General features: G+C 39.5%; 1 protein-coding gene across 4 annotated transcripts in view; it reads right to left on the bottom strand.

Annotated features, from left to right (window-relative positions):
- ARHGAP5 (Rho GTPase activating protein 5) overlaps positions 1-20613 on the bottom strand; it is an 85027-nt gene that overhangs the window by 43342 nt on the left and 21072 nt on the right. For 3 of the 4 annotated variants that reach the window (XM_050953851.1, XM_050953850.1, XM_050953852.1), the window contains one exon: positions 14663-14810. In XM_050953851.1, coding sequence (XP_050809808.1) covers positions 14663-14810 — 148 coding nt within the window. The remainder of the gene's footprint in view (positions 1-14662; positions 14811-20613) is intronic. The other variant, XM_050953853.1, reaches the window with a different exon arrangement.

Raw genomic sequence — 20613 nt, 5'->3', positions numbered from 1 at the left:
AAAGTGTGTTGTGTGGCACATGGATCATTGTAGCAGTGGAGATATGTCTTAAGGTTTTACATCTGTTATTCTGGCAGGGTCTGGTGCTGCTCTGAGTTAGCGTGTCCTGGTCTGCGGGGAGCTTACCAAGGTTAAGGGTTATCTGAAGTCCAAAAGTCAGGAAGGGTTGGAAAGATTTCTTCCTTCAGGATGTAGTCTCCATCAAGTACGGGTTGTAATTTTTGATGATACCCCATATAGATTCCAATGTGGAGTGGGAGGTGACAACCAGGATGTGCAGTCTGTTTTTTTTGGTGGGGTGGGGTGGGTTCTCCTGAGGTATTTGAAGCAGGTTCTCCTGAGGTATTTGGGTGGCCTATTCCATTATGTGATCTACTTCTCTAGTGGAGTGTTCTTGTTTGGTAAAGGTGGCTTTAAGTGTGAAGGTACATATCTGAACTTTCCTCTCAGAGCATATACCATGGTATCTGAGTGCCTACCCACTCAGATTTCTGGGCGTGTTTGGGCTGGCTACTATATCTGTGGAAGTAAGTGTGGTCATCCATGGATTTCTGTCTATAATTGTCCGTAGGATTCCATTGTTGAAACAGATTCTGGTGTCCAGGAAGTTGATGCTGGTGTGCGACTGTTTTAGAGTTTGATGGATGGGTGGTGGCTGCTGAGGCTGTGGTGGAAATCTATGAGGGAGTTTAGGTCATCTGTCCAGAGGATGAAAATATCATTGATGTATCTCAACTATATGACTGATTTTGTGGTACATTTGTCCAGAAATTTTTTCAGAAGGTCCCCATGAAGAGACTGGCATATTGGGGAGGCCATCCTAGTACCCATGATTGTTCCCATGGTTTGGACAAAGTGTTTGTTGTTAAATGTGTTATGTGTGAGGATCAAATGGATGACTTTGGTGATGTTGAGGTGGATTTCTAAGTGTTGTCCATTCTCTTCAAAATATTTGAGGCAGGCAGCTATGCTGTCATTGTGAGGCACGTTGATGTATAGGGAAGTGACATCCACGATGGCAAGGATGGTTGTTCTGAAAGGCGTGTTAATGCTGTGGAGTTTCTGGAGAAAGTTGGCTGTGTCATGGAGGAAACTGGCCCTGTATGTAGTGAGTGACTTGAGGATAGTTTCTACAAAATCTGATATTCCTTTAGTAAGAGTGATGTAGCCAGATATGATGCATCTGCCTGTGTTCTTTTTTTTAATCTTGGGACGCATGTAGAAGTTCCTTGGGCAGGTTCATGGGGATGAGGTTATAGAGTTTCTCTTGCAGTTGTTTGGAAGACGTATGTGAAGATATATTTAAATTCCTATGTTAAGTGTGGGTGGGAGGGGGGGTCTTCTGAGTTCTATAAAGTACATTGTGTTACTGAATTGTCGGTCGGTCTCACCGATGTACTCATCACAGTTGAGGAATACAATGGCACCCCCTCTGTCTGCTGGTCTGATTGCTACCATAGCTGAATATCAGGGACTCAGTAACTACCTTCTCAGCCACAATGCTCAGGTGGATGTAATGTTTGTTAAGGATTTCATAGTCAATATTTTTTCTAATGCAATTGATGTAATGATTCATTGTGTGGTCTTGTCCACTGGGGGATGTCCAGTCAGATGATTCCTTTTGCTTATGATTGTCCAGGATGTGGTAGTTCTGAGCGGTATCATCTTTGTTGTGAAAGAATTCTCTGAGGCAGAGTCAGTGAAAGAATTACTTTTGTTCACCACGTTAGTATGATACCAGTTTCTGCAGTGGTGCAGAAGTTCAGTCCCTTGTCATGGTTACTCTAGAGCAGTAGTTCTCAAACTGTAAGGTGCATCCCCCCACAGAGGGGAGTGGGGGAACGTTCAGGAGGGATGGGGCCAGCCCCTACAGGGGGCAGGGAGGGTGTGCCACACTTCCAGCCCCAGACCAGCTCCACCTCCAACCCCAATAGGCCCCCAGTCCTGTTCCACCTCCAGGCCCAGCTCCACCGTCACTCCCTCTCCATCCCAGACCAGCTGCAACTCTACTCCACCCTCAGCTCAGCTCTGCCCTCATTCTCTCTCCATTCCAAGACCAGCTCCGCCTCTATACCCAGCTCCTACCCCATCCCCAGTTCTGCCCTCAGCTCTGCCTTCTGCCCAGGTTCCACTGCTGAGGAAGCCTTGGCTATGCAGTAATGAAGGGGAAGTACAGACAGATTCCATTATTGGGAAAAGGGAGGCATGACTGAAAAAGTTTGAGCACCACTGCTCTGGAGGTGTTGTTCTGTTGGTTGTGGCCAGCACGCAGGAAAGAATTCTCTGTAGTAACTCAGATCCCACCCTATCTATCATCCCATTACAGACCACTGGGCTTTTTTTCATTTTTGCTTTTTTTACTCCTGCCTATGATTTTTTTCCCCCTTTCTTGGGATGCGGCATTTGGTTTTCAGCTGGCAATGGCTGAATATACAAAATAACTGACAGCGGTACTGTCAAGTTCTGGCGTGCAGGAATGTTGAATTCCAGGGTAACAGGCTGTCACCATGTTTTTTTGACAGCTGTTTTGGGGTTCCTGCATGATTGCCAGTAAGTTTCATTATTTTTAATTCCAGTGTGTGGGATCATGTAATGGATTTCTTGATTGACTTGGTCCCTTCTGGAGGGGTTCCTCAGTTTTTCCAAAGTACGTCCGCAGAGCTGTTCAGCATATGTGGAGTTTTATACAGCATATGTGGTGGTCAGAAGGTTGTAAAAGGTGAGTCCTCTGGGGATGATATTTTGTTTCTTGCCTTTGTCCAGGAAGTAGCTCAGGAACTTTGCATTGTTAAGTTTGGTTTCTTTCTTGTTGTCGTTGTGGAGTTTCCTTTCAATAGGAGCAGGCATATTATCAAGGTCTCCTAGCGAAAAAAATCAAAAAACAAGGAAGAACTGGTTCTGAGACTAAGTGAAAAGAATTGGTTGATTGTACAGCAAATACCTGGCCTTTCATGTAATGGAGGCTCAGGCCTTTGGAAAAACAGGTAACAGGAACCCAGTAAATTTTTTTAATAGTGGCCTGCAAGAGATTTATTGCCTTTGGGCACACTAGAAAAACCCATGTTCTTTTATTCTCTCATATTATTAATTTAAAGAGGAAATCCAATAGCTGTCCAAAGTATTTGTGCTATAAAAGATACAACAACTGGAGTCTCAGCAGGTGTGAATAGTGAAAAGAACCTTGATGAATTAAGTATCTCATGAGCAAAAGTAGCTATTAGTCTGATGTAGATAAGAGAATCATGGTCTGCGAGGCCAAAATTGGAAAGTTAGAAGCAAAAGCCATAATCCCTATAACTTCCAAGCTACTTTTACCAACAAATAGAAGGCAACAAGTCAAGCACTCCTCAACTGGAAGGAAAAAAAAAAAAAAAAAGAGAGTGTCCATCTTCCAAGACTCCACAATGAAACTTCTGTATAGGTAATTTGCAAAGAAGGTTATCTTTTAGAATGAACTATTTGGGGCTAGAAGCACAAGAATATCCTAGCTCATTTTCCTTTACTGCTGTGAAGAGATCTCTCAGCCTCACATGGGCTGCTTCCTCTAGATGCAAGTGGTCCAAAATGAAGGTCCAGATGTTACAGACATTGGCAGGATTTCTGAGTTTCTGGATCTGTTTGTTTCTAGTGCCTCCTTTCCTACTGAGGAGAACAATGGTGGTGCGGTTGTTGCTTTCTATAAGCAGAACTTCAAACAGCATTCTTGGAAGAATGATTTTATTGCACTTTCCAAATGGCATCATCGTCAAAAGGCTTATGCTGAAACAAGAATCTTCAAGATCACTTCGGACTAAGGGAAGACTTGGCTACATGTTGAGTTGCTCCTGATTAACTCCACGTGTAGACACATATTCCTGAATAATAATGTCAGAGAATTAAGCAGAATAAATCAGTGTGTGGACTAAGTGTTTTCCCATCTGAGCATCTCACAGAGAGGTAGAGAAAACTAAATACTGCACAAGAGGTATTTAGTCCTCAATCAACACTGGGAGGAGATTAGTCACAAAGCAAAGCCCTGAATAAAACAAAATGGGAGTCTTTCAACGGAGGAATGAGAAATGTGAAAGATTAAGCCTCAAATCTGAGGCTTACTTGTCTTGTTCTTTGAAACAATTTGTAAGAAAACTGGTGCTGAAAGCAAAGTAAGTGTGAATGTATATAATTACATAATCTTCAATTATTTTGAAATTTTCTCCTTTTTCTATTTCTGCCATCAAAATTACCACTTCAGAGCATTCTACGTGATTTCTGTCAGGACCGCCCAGAGGATTCCGGGGGCCTGGGGCCATTGGCGGCAGGCGGCTCCGGTGGACCTCCCGCAGGTGTGCTTGCGGAGGGTCCGCTGGTCCCGCGGCTCCGGTGGAGCATCCACAGGCACGCCTGTGGGAGGTCCACCGGAGCCACGGGACCAGAGGACCCTCTGCAGCCATGCCTGCAGGAGGTCCACCGCAGCCGTGGGACCGGCAAGCCAGCAGGGGGCCACCCGTGCGGCGAAATGTCTAGAGCCGGCCCTGTTCGGCAGTGGGGGGCCCTTCCGTTCTGGGACCTGCCACTGAAGTGCCCCGAAGACCCGCGGCGGGGGCCCCCCGCCGGCGAATTACCGCAGAAGCAGGACCTGCCGCCGAAGTGCAGCCCGCTCTTCGGCGGTAATTTGGTGGCGGGGGGGTCCCAGCCGCGGGTCTTCGGGGCACTTCGGCAGCGGGTCCCTGAACAGAAGGGCCCCCCGCCGCCGAATTACCGCCGAAGACTGGGTTGCACTTCGGCAGCAGGTCCCGCTTTGGCGGCAATGCGATGGCGGGGGGTCCTTCCGCCCCAGAGCGGAAGGACTTCCCCGTCAGCGAAGACCGGGAGCGGAAGCAGCTCTGGGGCCCAGCCCCGCAAGAGTTTTCTGGGGCCCCAGAGCAAGTGAAGGACCCCGCTCCAGGGGCCCCGAAAAACTCCCGTGGGGGCCCCTGCGGAGCCCGGGGCAAATTGCCCCTCTGCCCCCCCCCCCGGGCTGCCCTGATTTCTGTACCATGTGGCAATGTCTGCAACAGAAGAGAAAATAAAATTGCCAGACCTTGGCATACCAGGACAGCAAGTGTTCCTTACAAATTAGGCAAGGACCTGGAAGGAATGCTAAGAACCACTATACTAAGTCACTGGAAAAATCAATAGCAGTTTGGAACTCTAAGGAAAGCTTCATGTAATGCTGGTGCCCATCATCAAGAGTAAAATCTTGCTTGGGGGATGAGGGAAGGCTATGTTAAAATAGAAACTGGCAAAAACCAATAGGTCTACTCTTTAAAAACTTAAGGTATTACACTGCTCTGAAAACAGATTTCCTTTCTTGAACATTTATTTTTGTTTCATCTGTCATAAAATAGAAGCTTGAGTAAATGCTTGTTTTACAGCATGTTTTAAATATCAGTATATTTGCAGAAGTTCCGGTTCTTTCTTCTTACATTAATTATTCACTGAATATGCAACCTTATGGAGGCAATACAAATGGAAAGGGGATGGTGAGGCTATTTTCAGGGTGGGTAAAAAAATCAATGATTTTTTTTTAAAATCTGATTTTATTTGAATCTGTTTTTTTGATAAAATGATTGAGGGGGAACCTATCTAAAATAGTTTTAATTAAGACACATTATAGCTCAAAGATATCTCGTCATGGAATAGGGATTATAAATTCTAATTCTATAGTATGAGAGACAACATATTTATGTAATGTTTAAGAAAAGTTTTCTAAATGAGTTCCAATAGTTCATGGATTAGGGACCCAATCTTAGAGGTTCCAGGGGCTTCAGTATAGATTATTTAGGTTTATCTTTCTATCTCCCCAATGGGACTTAGTGCTCAGTCTGGACGATACCATCAGATACTTAGTTTTGCAGTTCTCAAACTGTCGATGTGTGTCTCCAGAGATAACATGCTTGTTAACAGCAAAAATGTTTTAAATAAATAAATATATAGAGGTAAGAAATCACAGACCTCAACCCTACTGTCCCTCTTCAAATTTGTGTACACTGAGTCAATCCCTTACCTCTCTTTGAAAGTGCAAAGTTTCAAAAAGTTCAATGAATAAAAGGTTGTTGGGAGCAGAATAAATCTGGAGACAAATGTGAGAAGGAAGGAACAGGCAGTAGAAACAAAAGTGAAACTGTTTGAGCAGCATATTCCAGAAGTCTTGAGGTTTTTCTGAGTTTAGCCTTCATTGATTTGAGATCTACCATACCATTCTCTCAATAGCAAGTAAAACCTATAATGGCAGCAGGCCATAAAAGAGACCCAGTTTGGGAATATTTTAATGAAGTTCCTCTATCTGTGGGTAAGACAGGCATGCGTGGAAAATGCAAACAGTGCAACAAAGAAATGGAAGGTCTGAATGAAACAACATCACGAGAAGTGTTTTGTCTCAGGAGGAAGCTGTGTTGAAGATGATGAAAGGAACACGTCTGAACATGCAGGATCTTCAGGTTGGTAAACTTTTTTATTTCATACTTCTTTCTTAAGGACTGCCTGACTTCCTTCTGGATTACTCCTGAATTCTCATGTTTGAACAAAAAAATATAGTTGTTTCTCTATGATACTATCATTTTAGATGCAGTTGTGATAAAAAATAAATAGCTGATCTTCCTTTTATAATTTCACCTTTAACGTAGTACTTGAGTTTCAGTGAATCCAGTGAGTAATACTAAATGAGCAGTATGGTAATAATAATTAAGTAACTGCATTGACTTATTTTCTTTAGGAGAATCCATCCTCAACATACAGGATTCTGAAGACTATTCACCTTCAAGATCACCATCATCTTCTATAGTTTCAGAGTTATCTGCCAATGATAGTGTTTCAGTCACATCATGTATGTCACAAAGCCATAGTATATCACCTGTAGCAAAAGGGAAAAAAACCTCCATCATCCAGAAACAACCATAGATAAATTTGTGATAAGAACTAGCAGATTACAGAAGAGGTAATTGATTAAAAAATTGTCCGGTTTGTTTATGCAACAAACTCTCCTTTCCATATGATTGAGAACCCACGCTTCATTAACATGGTTCAGTCATTAAGACCAGGATACAGTCCATGCAACAGAGCAGATGTTGCAGGCAAATTGCTGGATGAATTGTATGAAAGAGAAACTGAGCTATGTGCAAAAGGTCTAGAAGGTAAAATTGCTAACCTGAATCTTGATGGGGGGAGCAATATCCACAATGATCCTGTCGTATTTGCTTGTGTGACAACAGAAGAAGGGAATGTTTTCATCACAGAAACAATTGATACATCAGGAAATGCACAACACACAGCAGAATACTTACAAGTAGCAGCTATTAAAGCTATAACTGTGAAAAAAATTCAAATGTCTAGTACGCAGCTTGGTCACAGACAATGCTGCAAATGTATCCAAGATGAGAATAAATTCTTTAGAAGAGAGTCCCAAGCTAGTAACATACAGTTGCAGTGCTCATTTGATGTACCTCCTAGCCAAAAGACTTCAGTGTTCCAGAAATAAAGGCTAATGTTGTTGAAATTGCAAAATACTTTCATAACAACCACTTTGCAGCAGCTGCTCTGAAAAAACCAAGCTAACGTTCCCACAAGATTTGCAATGGAATTTAGTAGTAGACTGTTTTGCGCACTACATCAAGAACTGGCCTAATCTGATGAGAGTTTGTGAACAAAATGATGAAAAAATAGATTGCACTGTCACAGCCAAAGTTCTCAATATTGGGCTTAAGAGAAATGTTGAACACGTGGTGAGTATCCTGAGAAACCCATTTCTGTAGCCTTGAACAAAATGCAGGCAAATAGCTGTTTTATTGTTGATGCTGTTGAAATTTGCAAGGAACTGAGTGAGATCTTAAAAAGAGAATTATGCAATGACAGAGTTAAAATTACAAGCATTAAAAAATAAATGGGACAAGCACTATCTCCAGCTCATTTTCTTGCAAATATTCTCAATACTCCGTACCACGGTCAAACCTTAGCTGCTGAAGAAGAGGAGTTGGCTATGACATGGACATCCAGCAATCATCCCTCCATAATGCCAACTATAATAAACTTCAGAGCTAAGGGTGAACCATTCAAGAAACACGTTTGCTGATGACGTTTTAAAGAAAGTCATGCCAGCGAACTGGTGGAAGTCACTTAAGCATTTGGATTCAGAGACTGTTGAAGTGATAATCTCATTTTTAACAGCAGTAGCTTCTTCCGCTGGTGTAGAAAAAATATTTTCTTCCTTTGGACTAATTCATTCCAAATGGAGAAATAGTTTAGGACCTGAAAAAGCAGGAAAGTTTGTTTTTCCTTTTCCAGATTATGAACAAATAGGAAAATGAAGGTGAAGACGACTGAGTTAGCTGCAGAAGCCAATATTTTAAGTTTCTCATGTTGACCTGGCTGACAGTCGATTTAATTTGTTTATTTTTTAAATATTTCATTTAATTATTTTAGTTAAAACAAGAAAAACAAATCTGATTTTAAAAAACTTCAATGTTTAACTAAATTCAAAAATTCATATGCTTGTTTTGTTAAAATATTATATGTTTGCTGTTGAAGGAAAAAAATCCAGAATACTTAATATTGTTGTTTTAGTTAAATAAAAAAATTTAAATGTCTGTCTGGTGATGTTCTCCTCCTAATACAGCATGACAAGAAAATCCTCCAAATATTAATTATTAACCTGTTGAATTGGAGATAGTTCACCTCCCAATGACTTCATAAATATCTGCTTCAATTACCTTTGGAAAATGAAATAACCGATATCAGAAAATGAATGATTGCTGTAAAATTAAACTGAAAAGTTTTCAAAATAAATCACTTTAAAAATGTATAGTGTGTACCTTCTAAAAATGAAACCTACATCTATCTCTGAGTTGTGAAGAATATGTATTAAGGTTATAACAATCAACAAGAATGCACTTTTATGTCAATATCCATGATTAAATCGAGTCTTCCTGACTAGTGATTTAAATCAAATCCACCCTGGCTATTTTCAATCTCTCTTCAGTCATTTCAAAAGCTCAGTGAAAAACTAGGACTCCTCAACACTGATATTAAATATGTTCTGTACTTGGAAGTCTGAACCTAAAGAGACTAAGGAGGAAAACAGAATTAAACAAGAACAACATATAACAGCTGACAAATATCTGTTAGTGGTATGCCGAACAGTTGAGGGGAGGAAGAGGTCATGGGTATGCTTCCACACCTCTGAAAATGAAAGAAAGGCAGTTTTCCTACTAATGCCAATTAAATTCACATATGGCCAAATGGATTTTAGTATCTTAGCCTTCAGTTGAATGTATTTATATTATTCTAGTTCAATTACATAACTGCAACATGAAAGCCGTGCAGCATGGGACCACTGAGACTGCCATATAGGTAACTATGCCCATAACTCCAAAAACTGTTACAGCTATCAAACCCAACAATTGTATAACACCAGCTGAATCAGACAAACTTTTCCTTCCTCAACGAGACAAATGATACAGCCTTGAGATTAAAAGCACTGGACTATTACTCAGAAAATTCTGGGTTAATTTTCCACATCCACTACAGATTTCCTGTGACCTTCAACATGTCAATCTCTGTGCACCTCAGTTCCCAATCTGTAAAATGGGGTAATCATACTTTTCTCCCACTCTTTGTCTTGTCTATATAAACAATAAGTTTCTTGGTCCAGAGATTACATCTAGTGTGACAATGCCAGTTAGGGCTGCTAGGCATTGCTGTCATACAAAGAATATACAATAGTGTCATGATCCACACTGGAAGACTGGTGCATCCTGATATATCTGGGGCAGGAAGTCTCTCAGTTGGGGTTGGCACGCAGGACTCTTAAGCAATGCGCAAGGTACTATGAAGCAAAATCATCTGCTTCGTGGCACATTTGGAGCAGTACATTGAAAATTCTGGATCAGCCTCAAATAAAATTTAAAATAAAGATTTTTAACTGAATAAACAAAGGAGTATAATCCAAATAGTACTTGTTTTTATTGTGTTATATCAAGTTTAATATGCTTTTCCTAAATTGTTCAATATTCCACCTACTTTTGTATTGACAATATAAAATTGTATTGCAGAATTTATATGGGGGAAAACCTAACCAATTCTTGTAATTCTGTATTAGGAATGAAGTCCCATACCTGAGAAAGCTCCCACTGATTCAGAACAGAGCACCCTGCCTGCTCAGAAACACAGATTGCCAGGAATACATTACCTCAACTTGCCAGTTTTTGCACTGACTCCCCAGCGACACAGACTAGTTCAAGGCTATTGTCAAGATTTTCAGAGTCCTACGAGACAGAATGCTTCTCTGTCCATGATAACCTCCCATGACAGCTACACTGGAACAATGAAACTGTTGATCAATATGGCAAATTTATGACTGCAAGAAACAGAACTTTCATGGGAGCCAAAGACAATGGAACTGACTGCCAGATGAAATAAGAATGACCAGCATTAGCAGAATTCAGAGCTAAATGCAAAACTCACTTAATCCAAGTTTTCCTGCAATAGTACCCTCAACTTTTGGCAACTGTAAATGTTACGAAAAGAAATCCATTTTTACGTAAAAGCTTCCTTTAAGTAGAAAGGTCTACTAATCCTTCCAGTCAATTTTCAGCCTACGTGCCGATTTGAGGAGAGAATCAGACCTGTCAACCACTGGCAGTAAAGAAGAGGTCCTTTTCCTGGAGAGGCCACTAGTTTAAAAATTTTCACATCTAAGAATACTGTAATTATAACAAGAAGTCAACGTGAACATGTGTAACAGTGAACTCTAATACAGAAACTATGAATTTGCAGTTCTCCAATGAAGATGTTAAGAATTTTCTCCTCCACTTTGACAGCTACCGTTTCTTATAATACAACAGTTTTAGCCCAGGATAAATTAGATCTGATGAGATTCTCAGATAAACACAGATAAGGGAAGGACAAAGGAAGGTTAATAAGGAGAGCATAATTTTAGCACACTGCCTAGTAAGTGTGAGAGATAAATATGTTGAGAACTATACATACAATTTACATCTGTTTCCACCTTAGAGATAGTACACTAGACTACACTTTTCTGCTAAATGCAGCTTCAGTTAAGCTAACATGCCCACTGTCCAGAACTTTGAGAGAGTGGGATGTCCTTGAATTTTTAGCCTATGTAGAGAAAACTGCAGGACCGTAACATGCCAAGTCCCTTCCTTACCTCAGTAGAAGTGTGGCAATTCTCCAAAAAGGACCATATTTTTGGAGTTTAATATACCCACCATACACACACCCACTTCATATAGGATTTGAAAGTTTATTTTAGTATGTTTAGATGAGATCTGATGTTGAGCTGCCAAGTGGTGCCATAAGTCTGTAGACGAGGTAAAACTATGGTACCCAAAATTAAAAAAATGTCCCTTTTTTTTTTTTTGCACAGTTCCAAAAACATTGCAACATGACTACTGACTATAGTTATTAGAGATTACATTAATCTCAACACCTTAATGTGGTATTTATAGGTCAAAGCTACCAAATGACAAAGTATTAAGAGATTTTAGTGATTTTGAATGGTCAAGGGTTTCCCTCCCTGCCCTCCCGAAATGATTAAACTCTTTAGCATGTGTCAAAAATAGCAAATAACCTTTTGCAACATACTAACGTGAAATATTTTCACATTGCATATTCTTAATTGTTGAAGTATTTCACAAGTGATAACAGTTTTCTCTATTTTCAGCTGAACACTGCTGCCCATATCAGTCTCAAACTAAAGGTTATGCACCAGGAGTATGTGTTCTCATGGCTTGCACAGCACAGTGAGTAGATATTATGTATGTGAATTCCTAACATAATGCTTCTCCATTTGCAAGCTTTTGTTCATAAATGCAGCCGCTAGTCTTCTTAGGGCAGGTCTACGCTATGGCAGGGATCAACACTCTGAGATCGATCCACCGGCCATTGATTTAGCAGGTCTAGTAAAGACCCACCAAATTGACTGAAGATCAGTCTCCAGTTGACCCCTGTACTCTACCCCCAACGAGAAGGGTAAGGGAAGTCGACGAGAGATTTTCTCCAGTCAACCCCCTGTGATGTAGACTCCGCAGTAACTCAACCTAAGGTACATTGATTCCAGTTATGTTATTCACGTAGCTGGAGTTGCACAGTATAGGTCGACTTACCGTAGTAGTGTAGACATAGCCTTAGAAGAAGGTTTTAATTTGTAATAGCCTGTGCATGCACTACTAGCTTTTGAAGTACTCTAGAGATTAGCTTTTTAATTCTGTGTCACTTATACACAGGTCAATATTAGTGTTATGCATGACAATACAAAGCTTTATAGTATGAATATGCAAAAGCTATTTGTAATAGAGAAAGAAGTGGCCCAACAAAAAGTAGTGAAGACAAAGTTCACAAACAAGACCTCACCTCTGAACTGAAGTGGGATGTAAAGCATGTTACAGCTCCTACAAACCATGTCATTAATAATCTGACAAACCCATTGATCCTGAATCACATCTAGAGGTGAATATCAGCATATCTACCAGACTGCATGTGACATCAGATACACAAGAGACTTTACTGACAATAGCAGATGTTGGTGAAGAACAAATGGAGAGATTGGTGAGCAGTACACTTGATTCTGATGGGACAGCTAGCTTCTTCAGCTCAGTCAAGAAAACTGGCATCAAAACATTTGCTGACATGGCCAAGACCACCACATTTGAAGTCTGGTAAGGAAAGAAGAATAAGAATCACAGTAGCTATCAGTCCAGAAATTGTGCCACAGAGCCCTGTCCTTGGCAAGACAAAGATGTTTCAATGGGAACTGTTCTTATGCACATAGTCCTGTTGGGTGATTATGTCAGACAAAACTTAATTAGGGCATCAACTAGGAGCTCAAGCTGAAAGAATCCATGAGCTAAAAACAAGAAAAAAAATTCACAGCATACATCAGCGATGCCATGGCCATCATACCAATGATGGTTGGAGATAAACTGTACACTTCTGATGAACTGACTGCTGAGCATTTGATGCAGGTCTTAAAAGGATTTGACAAAGCTAATTTTGTAATCAAGTCTTTGAAAGATACAACAGTAGTATCTCTGAAAAATGCAGAAAGAGAGCACAAGACAGATAAGGTCAGCTGCAAGAAATACCAAGTGATTGGTGATGCTCTGTGTCTCCATGGACACCCTGTGGCGTTCAACAAGCAGTCACCTGTAAAATTCCAAGGTTAATATAGGATTCAAAATTAACTTTTCTCAGATAATTGAAAGTGCTCTCACAAAATTAAATGTCTAATTTATCATTTGACAGCTAAAAGACCTATGAATATGCAAGAGTTTATTTAGATAATATTGCATATTATCTATCTGTAGACTTTCTAAAAGTTAATTTATTCTTCCAAAATGTGTGTTGATAAAAGTTATTTTAACTTAGAACATTTTATTCCCATTTTTAAGAGAACATTTTTGATTTGGGCAACGGATTCACCACCAATGAACATATTCATCTGCCATACTCTGGTAACATTTGCAAGCCATTATCAAGTAGATTACTGTATACAGTTCCTTCTCTCTCTCTCTTTTTTTGGGGGTGTGGGGGAGGGTCAAACACCAGCTCCTGCCTTCAGGCAGGGAAGTCATGAAAGAAAAGTGTTAGAGACAGACAATTCATTTTCTTAATTCTCTGATCCTACAAAAGGTCAATGCCTGATCAGTTCATCTACTGTATGGACATCATATCAGTGCCACATACGACAGTTCGAACTTCCCCATGGCAATGACTATTAGTCATATCACCTGTAGGAGCTCTCTTGGAAACATTACAATAGCACATACCAAACAGCATTTGTATTACTGATAAAAATATCCAGTTATATTTTACTAGCAATAGATATACTTTGTCTCCCTACAACCATTGAGATCATTGGGATGCTACAGAGGGTAAGAATGCTGGCCAACATGAACAGTAACATCTTAGTAGGATACTTTCACTGGCGTAACAAAAATACAAAACAGATTAAGAATATGTGTTACGCTGTATTAGACAGTGTGCATGCATATGCTGTTTTCAAATATTTTTCACTATTAGAGAATCCTCAGAAGAGTTAAACTGGACTACACAATCAAATTATTTTTCTTTCAATGTACTGCATGAACAGTAATTTCTACATTAAAAGTGTTAATTATCATAAGAGAACCACTAAAAAGCATTATTTTGTCAATTTAAAAAGAAAATTTAAGTTGGTAGAAAGGATTTTATTGAACAAATTGCACTCACATTAAATCAAGAAATTGTTTTCACCACTTGAAAAATGTGGATTGAGGTTTTTTTATATATGATTATGCAAAATATATTAGTGACAATCATGGTGTCATTGTGTTAAAGTTCTAAATAATTCTACTTACATTAAAAATTAAGCTAGCCGCTTATTTAAAGAGCTGCAGTGGCTATATTTAAAAATTGTGTGTGTAAATACCCATAAAACCAATCATTTTAAGCATATGGTCTAAACATATTCAATCTTCCTGAAGCATATTTTTACCTTACAGTAAAATAAAATCTTAAAATTGTACAAATATTTACTTGTACGTCAAAGTAAAATTATAAAATCAATTTCGCAACTAAAGAAAAAAGACATACATTCCTCACTGAAGAAAAGGGTAAAAATATCTTTCTTCCAACCATACTTCTATCCTACCTGTATCTTCAATAAATTCCACACATTTTTCAACAAACAGTGGTATGGGCTTCTCAGGTGTAACCAGATCCTGTAGGGGCATCCCAAAGTAATTACTTTCCCAGTTTCTACGGGTTGGAGGATTGAATGCCTTAGTTTTCTTTTTCTGCTACAACAAAACATACCAAAGTTACTCCAAAAATATCGTTATTAAGCAGTGTAATAAAACAAACATTCACAATACAAACCCCCAATTAAGATCACAACTACAGTATGTGAGTTTTCCTTAATGGCAAAACTTAAGTAAAAATATATTTAAAATAGTGTGCTTTAAGTAAAAAAAGCAGTGACATAATGGAAATGATTGGTCATATCTGCACCAGAAAGCAAACAGGATGATAACAAAAACAAAAACCACACACACACACACAAGCAACAAATATGCAGCCTCAGGAATATAAAAGACTATTTATCTAGAGTCGCAATGACACTTTTTCTTCTGTATTTAAACTAATTAACATGTTAACACCATACAAAGTGAAATTATAATGATGCTACTTTCACAACAAATCTACAGAAGTGAGTTATGATTCTGTACACACAAAAACAGATGTAAAAGATTCACATTGACAACAAAAGAGGTAAGGATATTTCTGCATCTTTTGAGAACCAAGTTGCTTCAGTATGTTTTATATTAAGGATACTGCATTCTGCACACTAGTTATTTTACTTACACACACACACACACACACACACACAAAATATCCCACAACAAATGTAAAATAAAAGTACAGTGTAGCATCAGCTTGGCATCTAGGACCCATTCATTGGGGCTTATTATTAAAAGTTTTGCCATTAGGCTTGTGATTTTGTCTTAAAAAAGGTTTGCATTGGGTGAAAACTAAAGAGAAAATAGCTGAATTCATGTCCAAGTCTTTTAATATTAGCATGTGCAGGAGCTTTCTATAATGGAATTCATGTTTCAGCTACTAAACAACTGAGGAAAAATAATCCTGATATGAAACATTTTATCTGTCAAAAAATGTAGTACTACTGGACTGTTTGCAGCTACAGATCCACTTATTTTTTACATTTCACTTGTATAATCAGCACCTAAATGTGGAAATTAAACTAAACTAGACACCAGAAATAAATTACATATCATTTACAAGGTATATACATACAAAAATGTCAACCTGAATGAAGATCAGAGTCAAGTATGTGTCAACAAAAAGATGCAATCAACAGTCAACACTTAGAAAATAGTACAAGAGTAGTGAGTTGGAGGCCATCTAAAAACTACAAAAGCAAGCTTTTAAATGTTAAGCAACTTTTTAATAAAATGTTATTCAAACTACTGACCATAATTACAGTTCTGCTGATATGTCCAAAAGATTATCACCTGAATTAATATTTAGAGTACAGCATATAATCCAAGATTTTATATTAGGAAAAAACTCCTTACTAAATCAGCATCTTGCAAGACACAAGGACCTATTAGGATATTTAAAGACAGAATTTCTTTAGAAGTTATTTCTTCTGAAATTTCACACAGTTTCTTCAATCTCATGTTTACAGGAGGATATTTTCCTTGGTGTGAAACATATCTGTTGCACAGATAAAACACTGCAGCATCCTCCTCACCAATGGGAAAAAAAAAACGACAAATAGAAATGTCTACCTTCAAAACTGGATTGCAAATAACAGATTATTAAAAGTAACTGCTTCCCCCCAAAGCTGAGTATTTGTAAGTTATTACCCCTTTGCCTACTGCAGGGCTTCTCCTTCTGATGAGACTGGATTAGACCAATGTACACAAGAACAATACCCTCCCTACCTCACATGAGTGTTGTGAGGGATAAAATTCTTTAATGGTGGAGAAGCAGTCACACACTACAGTGAGGATGGATAAATGTGTTAAGTTCTTCTCTTGGTGTTTTCCTGAGGAGGCAAGGAGAAGAAATGAAGCAGTGCTGGTGCATCTTACCATCATGACAGCAATTTGAGCAGGACAGGTGAGGAAACTGACGCAAAGCCGTGCCAGCACACAAGTGCCATATTCTGTGCACAGCCACTCCAGAGGCCTGTTGGCAATGGGACAGGGCAAGAGAAAAAGCTAAGAAGGATTTTAAAAAAGTGTTTTTTTCTCAGGGGTAGTTGTCACCCTCATCAACTCCTTTCCCCAGAGATCCCTCTAAGTATATGCTTCACTTATAGTTCAGGCATAAGGGACTTGGGATGTTTGGCTTTGAGAGGACTTGGCAGTGTGGGTACTTCCTGATCCTGAAGCTCCTGCAGGAGAAAGACCATGCTGCACTCACATGAAAGCTGACCAACTGCCAATAAGATTAAAAGCTGCAGGCATACCAGTGTGTACCCCAATACTGAAATGTCTTTGTTTTTGAGCACTTGACTTTGTAACTGTAATATTCTCTTAAGGTATTTTAAAGGCAATTTCCTAATTTTTTAAAAAAGTCTATTGGGAAAAAAAAAAAAACCACCTCACAGGAATAACATGTGGAACCATTATGACCACCAGACAGCTCATTAGAAGAGTTGGAACCGTGAGAGCCAGAGCACAATTCACACAAACTACTTGAGTTAACTGAGTAACTGATAGCAGTTAACCTCTATGCAGAATAGAAACCATAAAGGGAAAAGACATTTTGCCAGTGCGTTTCACAGCTATTTGGAAGACAGCAGAGGACTACTGAGACTCCAAGACCCTGGATTAAATTCAAAGTTCTGGAGGAGAATGTTTTCTAGGAGTTAGACACACTTCTGCACTTCCCCTTCATGGATACTCCCTGCCTTCATCTGCCCTATTTCCCCTGACAGACTCCTGCCTCACCCCCTCCACCTTCCAAGCTCCTATCCACATAAACACTACTCCTGTCCCTTCCCCGCTCCTATCGACATGCACATGCCTCCTGCCCTCTTACCACGTGTTTTTAGTCTGTTCCTGTCTATTCCAGCTAGTCCCTGCCCTCCCATTGCATTCATCAAGCAAGTTATCCTCTACTGCATGGTGCCTGGGTAAAAAAAATTTTTTTCCCAGGTGGGAGGTGGAAGAGAGGGGCATTCAGTACACAGGAAAGTTTTCCTGCTCCTCGTTTTTCTGTTCAGCGGTACACAGCCAGCCCTTGGTAGCCAGGAGGAGCTACTGCAAGAAAAGTCCTCAGTTTTGCCAACCCCCAAAAGTTCTAAAATCATGAATTAAACCACAAAATCACGACTGGCCCCAAAACCAAATTTTTAATACACCAAAAAGTACAGGACAATTTTTTCATTTCTGAACTCCCCCTGGCCACCCTGAATGCGTGTGTGGCAAACCAGTGTGGCCAGCTCTCTCAATTTGTAGAGAAAGGTGATTTTGGCCCCTGCTGCAAGAGCTCTCCCTGGCTGCCTGATGATGTGGATCTTCCTACTTCTCTCCAAATCCCAAAATTTTAATGATTTCTGTGCTGTCCCCGGCATCATATCTATCTGTCTCCCAGCCTATCAATGTATGCACCTCCCAGGCTTGCATCTTCCTCTTGCTCATCAATGTACCTCTGCTCCTCCTGAGGTTCTTCACCTTTGGGGGGTTCAGCTCCATTAATTTTTCCTCTCTCTCACTCTTACTCTCTCTCACACACAGATGAAAGGGGGAGGGGAAGTTGAAGGAGTAGAGAAAAGCAAATCAATTTTTCACATATTCACAAATGTAAGGTTTGGACTTTGAGAGACAAAAGTCCCCCAAATACGTTTGCAGAAGACAAAAAACTGGTGGTGATATTAAAAGGTCCCCCCCACCAAGTAGATTCATGGGTAGGAGTACAATGACACACATATACTGTTTGTGACTTATAATATGGAATAGATAAATGGTAAGATTAAGAGTTATATTTATAATTATGAATAGTGAATGAATTTAGATAAGGTAACACGTAAGTCAAGGTCTTACTAGCATGAGTGTGGTTTTGCCAGTTCTCGTCCTCTCATACAGATTTGCTTAAAATTATGTTATTATTGACAGGACAAAGGTATCACGTTGTGCTGGAAGTTCTGAGGTAAAAATATACAAACCTATAATGACAAGAAGCCTCCTTTTCATTGGAAAATCCAGGGCAAGGATGACACTGAAACATGATGACATGGAAATTAAACAGCAAAAGTTGTGTAAATTGAAGCTTGTGCATGTATGACCTAAAACACTTGCTTAATGTGCTTGAAATTGATTGGAGAAAGGTTAACAAATATGTAATGAGGAAATGCATAAATATACTGAAGTCAACAAGGCCCAAATTGGAGAAACAGCAGACCAGAAACTGAAGGAACAGAGAGAGATCAGAGGAGGTGACAGAGTATAGGAGAACTTCCAGGTGCCCTGAAATGTGGTAAATTGGGACCCATACCCATATAAATATATGTTCAGACAGTACAAGTGACAATTCTGTCTGAAATTGTATAAATAAAGGCAGAAATTCATTAAGCCTAAATTGGCTGGACTCAGTTTCCCCACGTTAAATCCCAACAGGGTCCATTTAATATTTCTTTTCAAAAAAGGGCACAAATCTTCAGCCACATTTATAGAAACATTTAATAATAATGCTATTATGTTTTAATCATGATTGAAGAAAGGGGAATTTAAGTCAATTACAAACAATACATTTTAAACAAGTATTGGAATGTAAATGTTTTCCTGAAACATATGCCCAAAAGAGAGATCTGCCCATCTGCTTACTATAATTTTAACTTCAACATCACTTACAGAAGTTTTATACATTTTGTTGAGTGGTAGGAGTCAGACATGCATGAATATCCTCCTGTAGCAGCCTGGTTTAAAAATATGGTCATCCGCAACTCGTTGGCACCCGAAAAAAAAAAAACTCTATCAATCTTTTAGCCTTTGGACAATTCTTATATATGTTTAAGAACATAAGAATTGCCGTACTGAGTCAGATCAAAGGTCCATCCAGCCCAGTATCCTGTCTACCGACAGTGGCCAATGCCTGGCGCCCCAGAGGGAGTGAACCTGACAGGTAACGACCAAGTGATCTCTCTCCTGACAAACAGAGGGTAGGGACACCATTCCTTATCCATCGTGGCTAATAGCCATTAATGGACTTCACCACCATGAATTTATCCAGTTCTCTTTTAAACCCTGTTATAGTCCTAGCCTTCACAACCTCCTCAGGCAAGGAGTTCCACAAGTTGACTGCGCGTTGTGTGAAGAAGTTTTTTGTTTTAAAGCTGCTGCCCATTAATTTCATTTGGTGGCCTCTAGTTCCTATATTATGGGAACAAGTACATAACTTTTCCTTATTCACTTTCTCCATATCATTCATGATTTTATATACACCTCTATCATACCCCCCCTTAGTCTCCTCTTTTCCAAGCTGAAAAGTCCTAGCCTCTTCAATCTCTCCTCATATGGGACCCCTTCCAAACGCCTAATCATTTTAGTTGCCCTTCTCTGACCTTTTCTAATTTCAGTATATCTTGTTTGTGATGAGGAGACCACATCTGTACACAGTATTAAAGATGTGGGCGTACCATGGATTTATATAAGGGCAATAAGATATTCTCCGTCTCTATCGCCTTTTTAATGATTCCTAACATCCTGTTTGCTTTTCTGACTGCCACTACACACTGTGTGGACGTCTTCAGAGAACTATCCACGATGACGTCTTCAGAGAACTATCTACGATGACTCCAAGATCTCTTTCCTGAGTAGTTGTGGCTAAATTAGCCCCCATCATATTGTATGTATAGTTGGGGTTATTTTTCCCAATGTGCATTACTTTACATTTATCCACATGAAATTTCATTTGCCATTTTGTTGCCTAATCATTTAGTTTTGTGAGATCTTTTTGAAGTTCTTCACAGTCTGCTTTGGTTTCAACCATCTTGAGCAGTTTACTATCGTCTGTGAACTTTGCCACCTCACTTTTTACCCCTTTCTCCAGATCATTTATGAATAAGTTGAA

This window comes from Gopherus flavomarginatus, chromosome 5 (genome assembly GCF_025201925.1).
Source record: "Gopherus flavomarginatus isolate rGopFla2 chromosome 5, rGopFla2.mat.asm, whole genome shotgun sequence".
In the NCBI taxonomy this organism is placed as follows: domain Eukaryota; kingdom Metazoa; phylum Chordata; order Testudines; family Testudinidae; genus Gopherus; species Gopherus flavomarginatus.
Note: the sequence above shows the minus strand (reverse complement) of the source record. Positions and strands in the feature narration are given on the sequence as shown.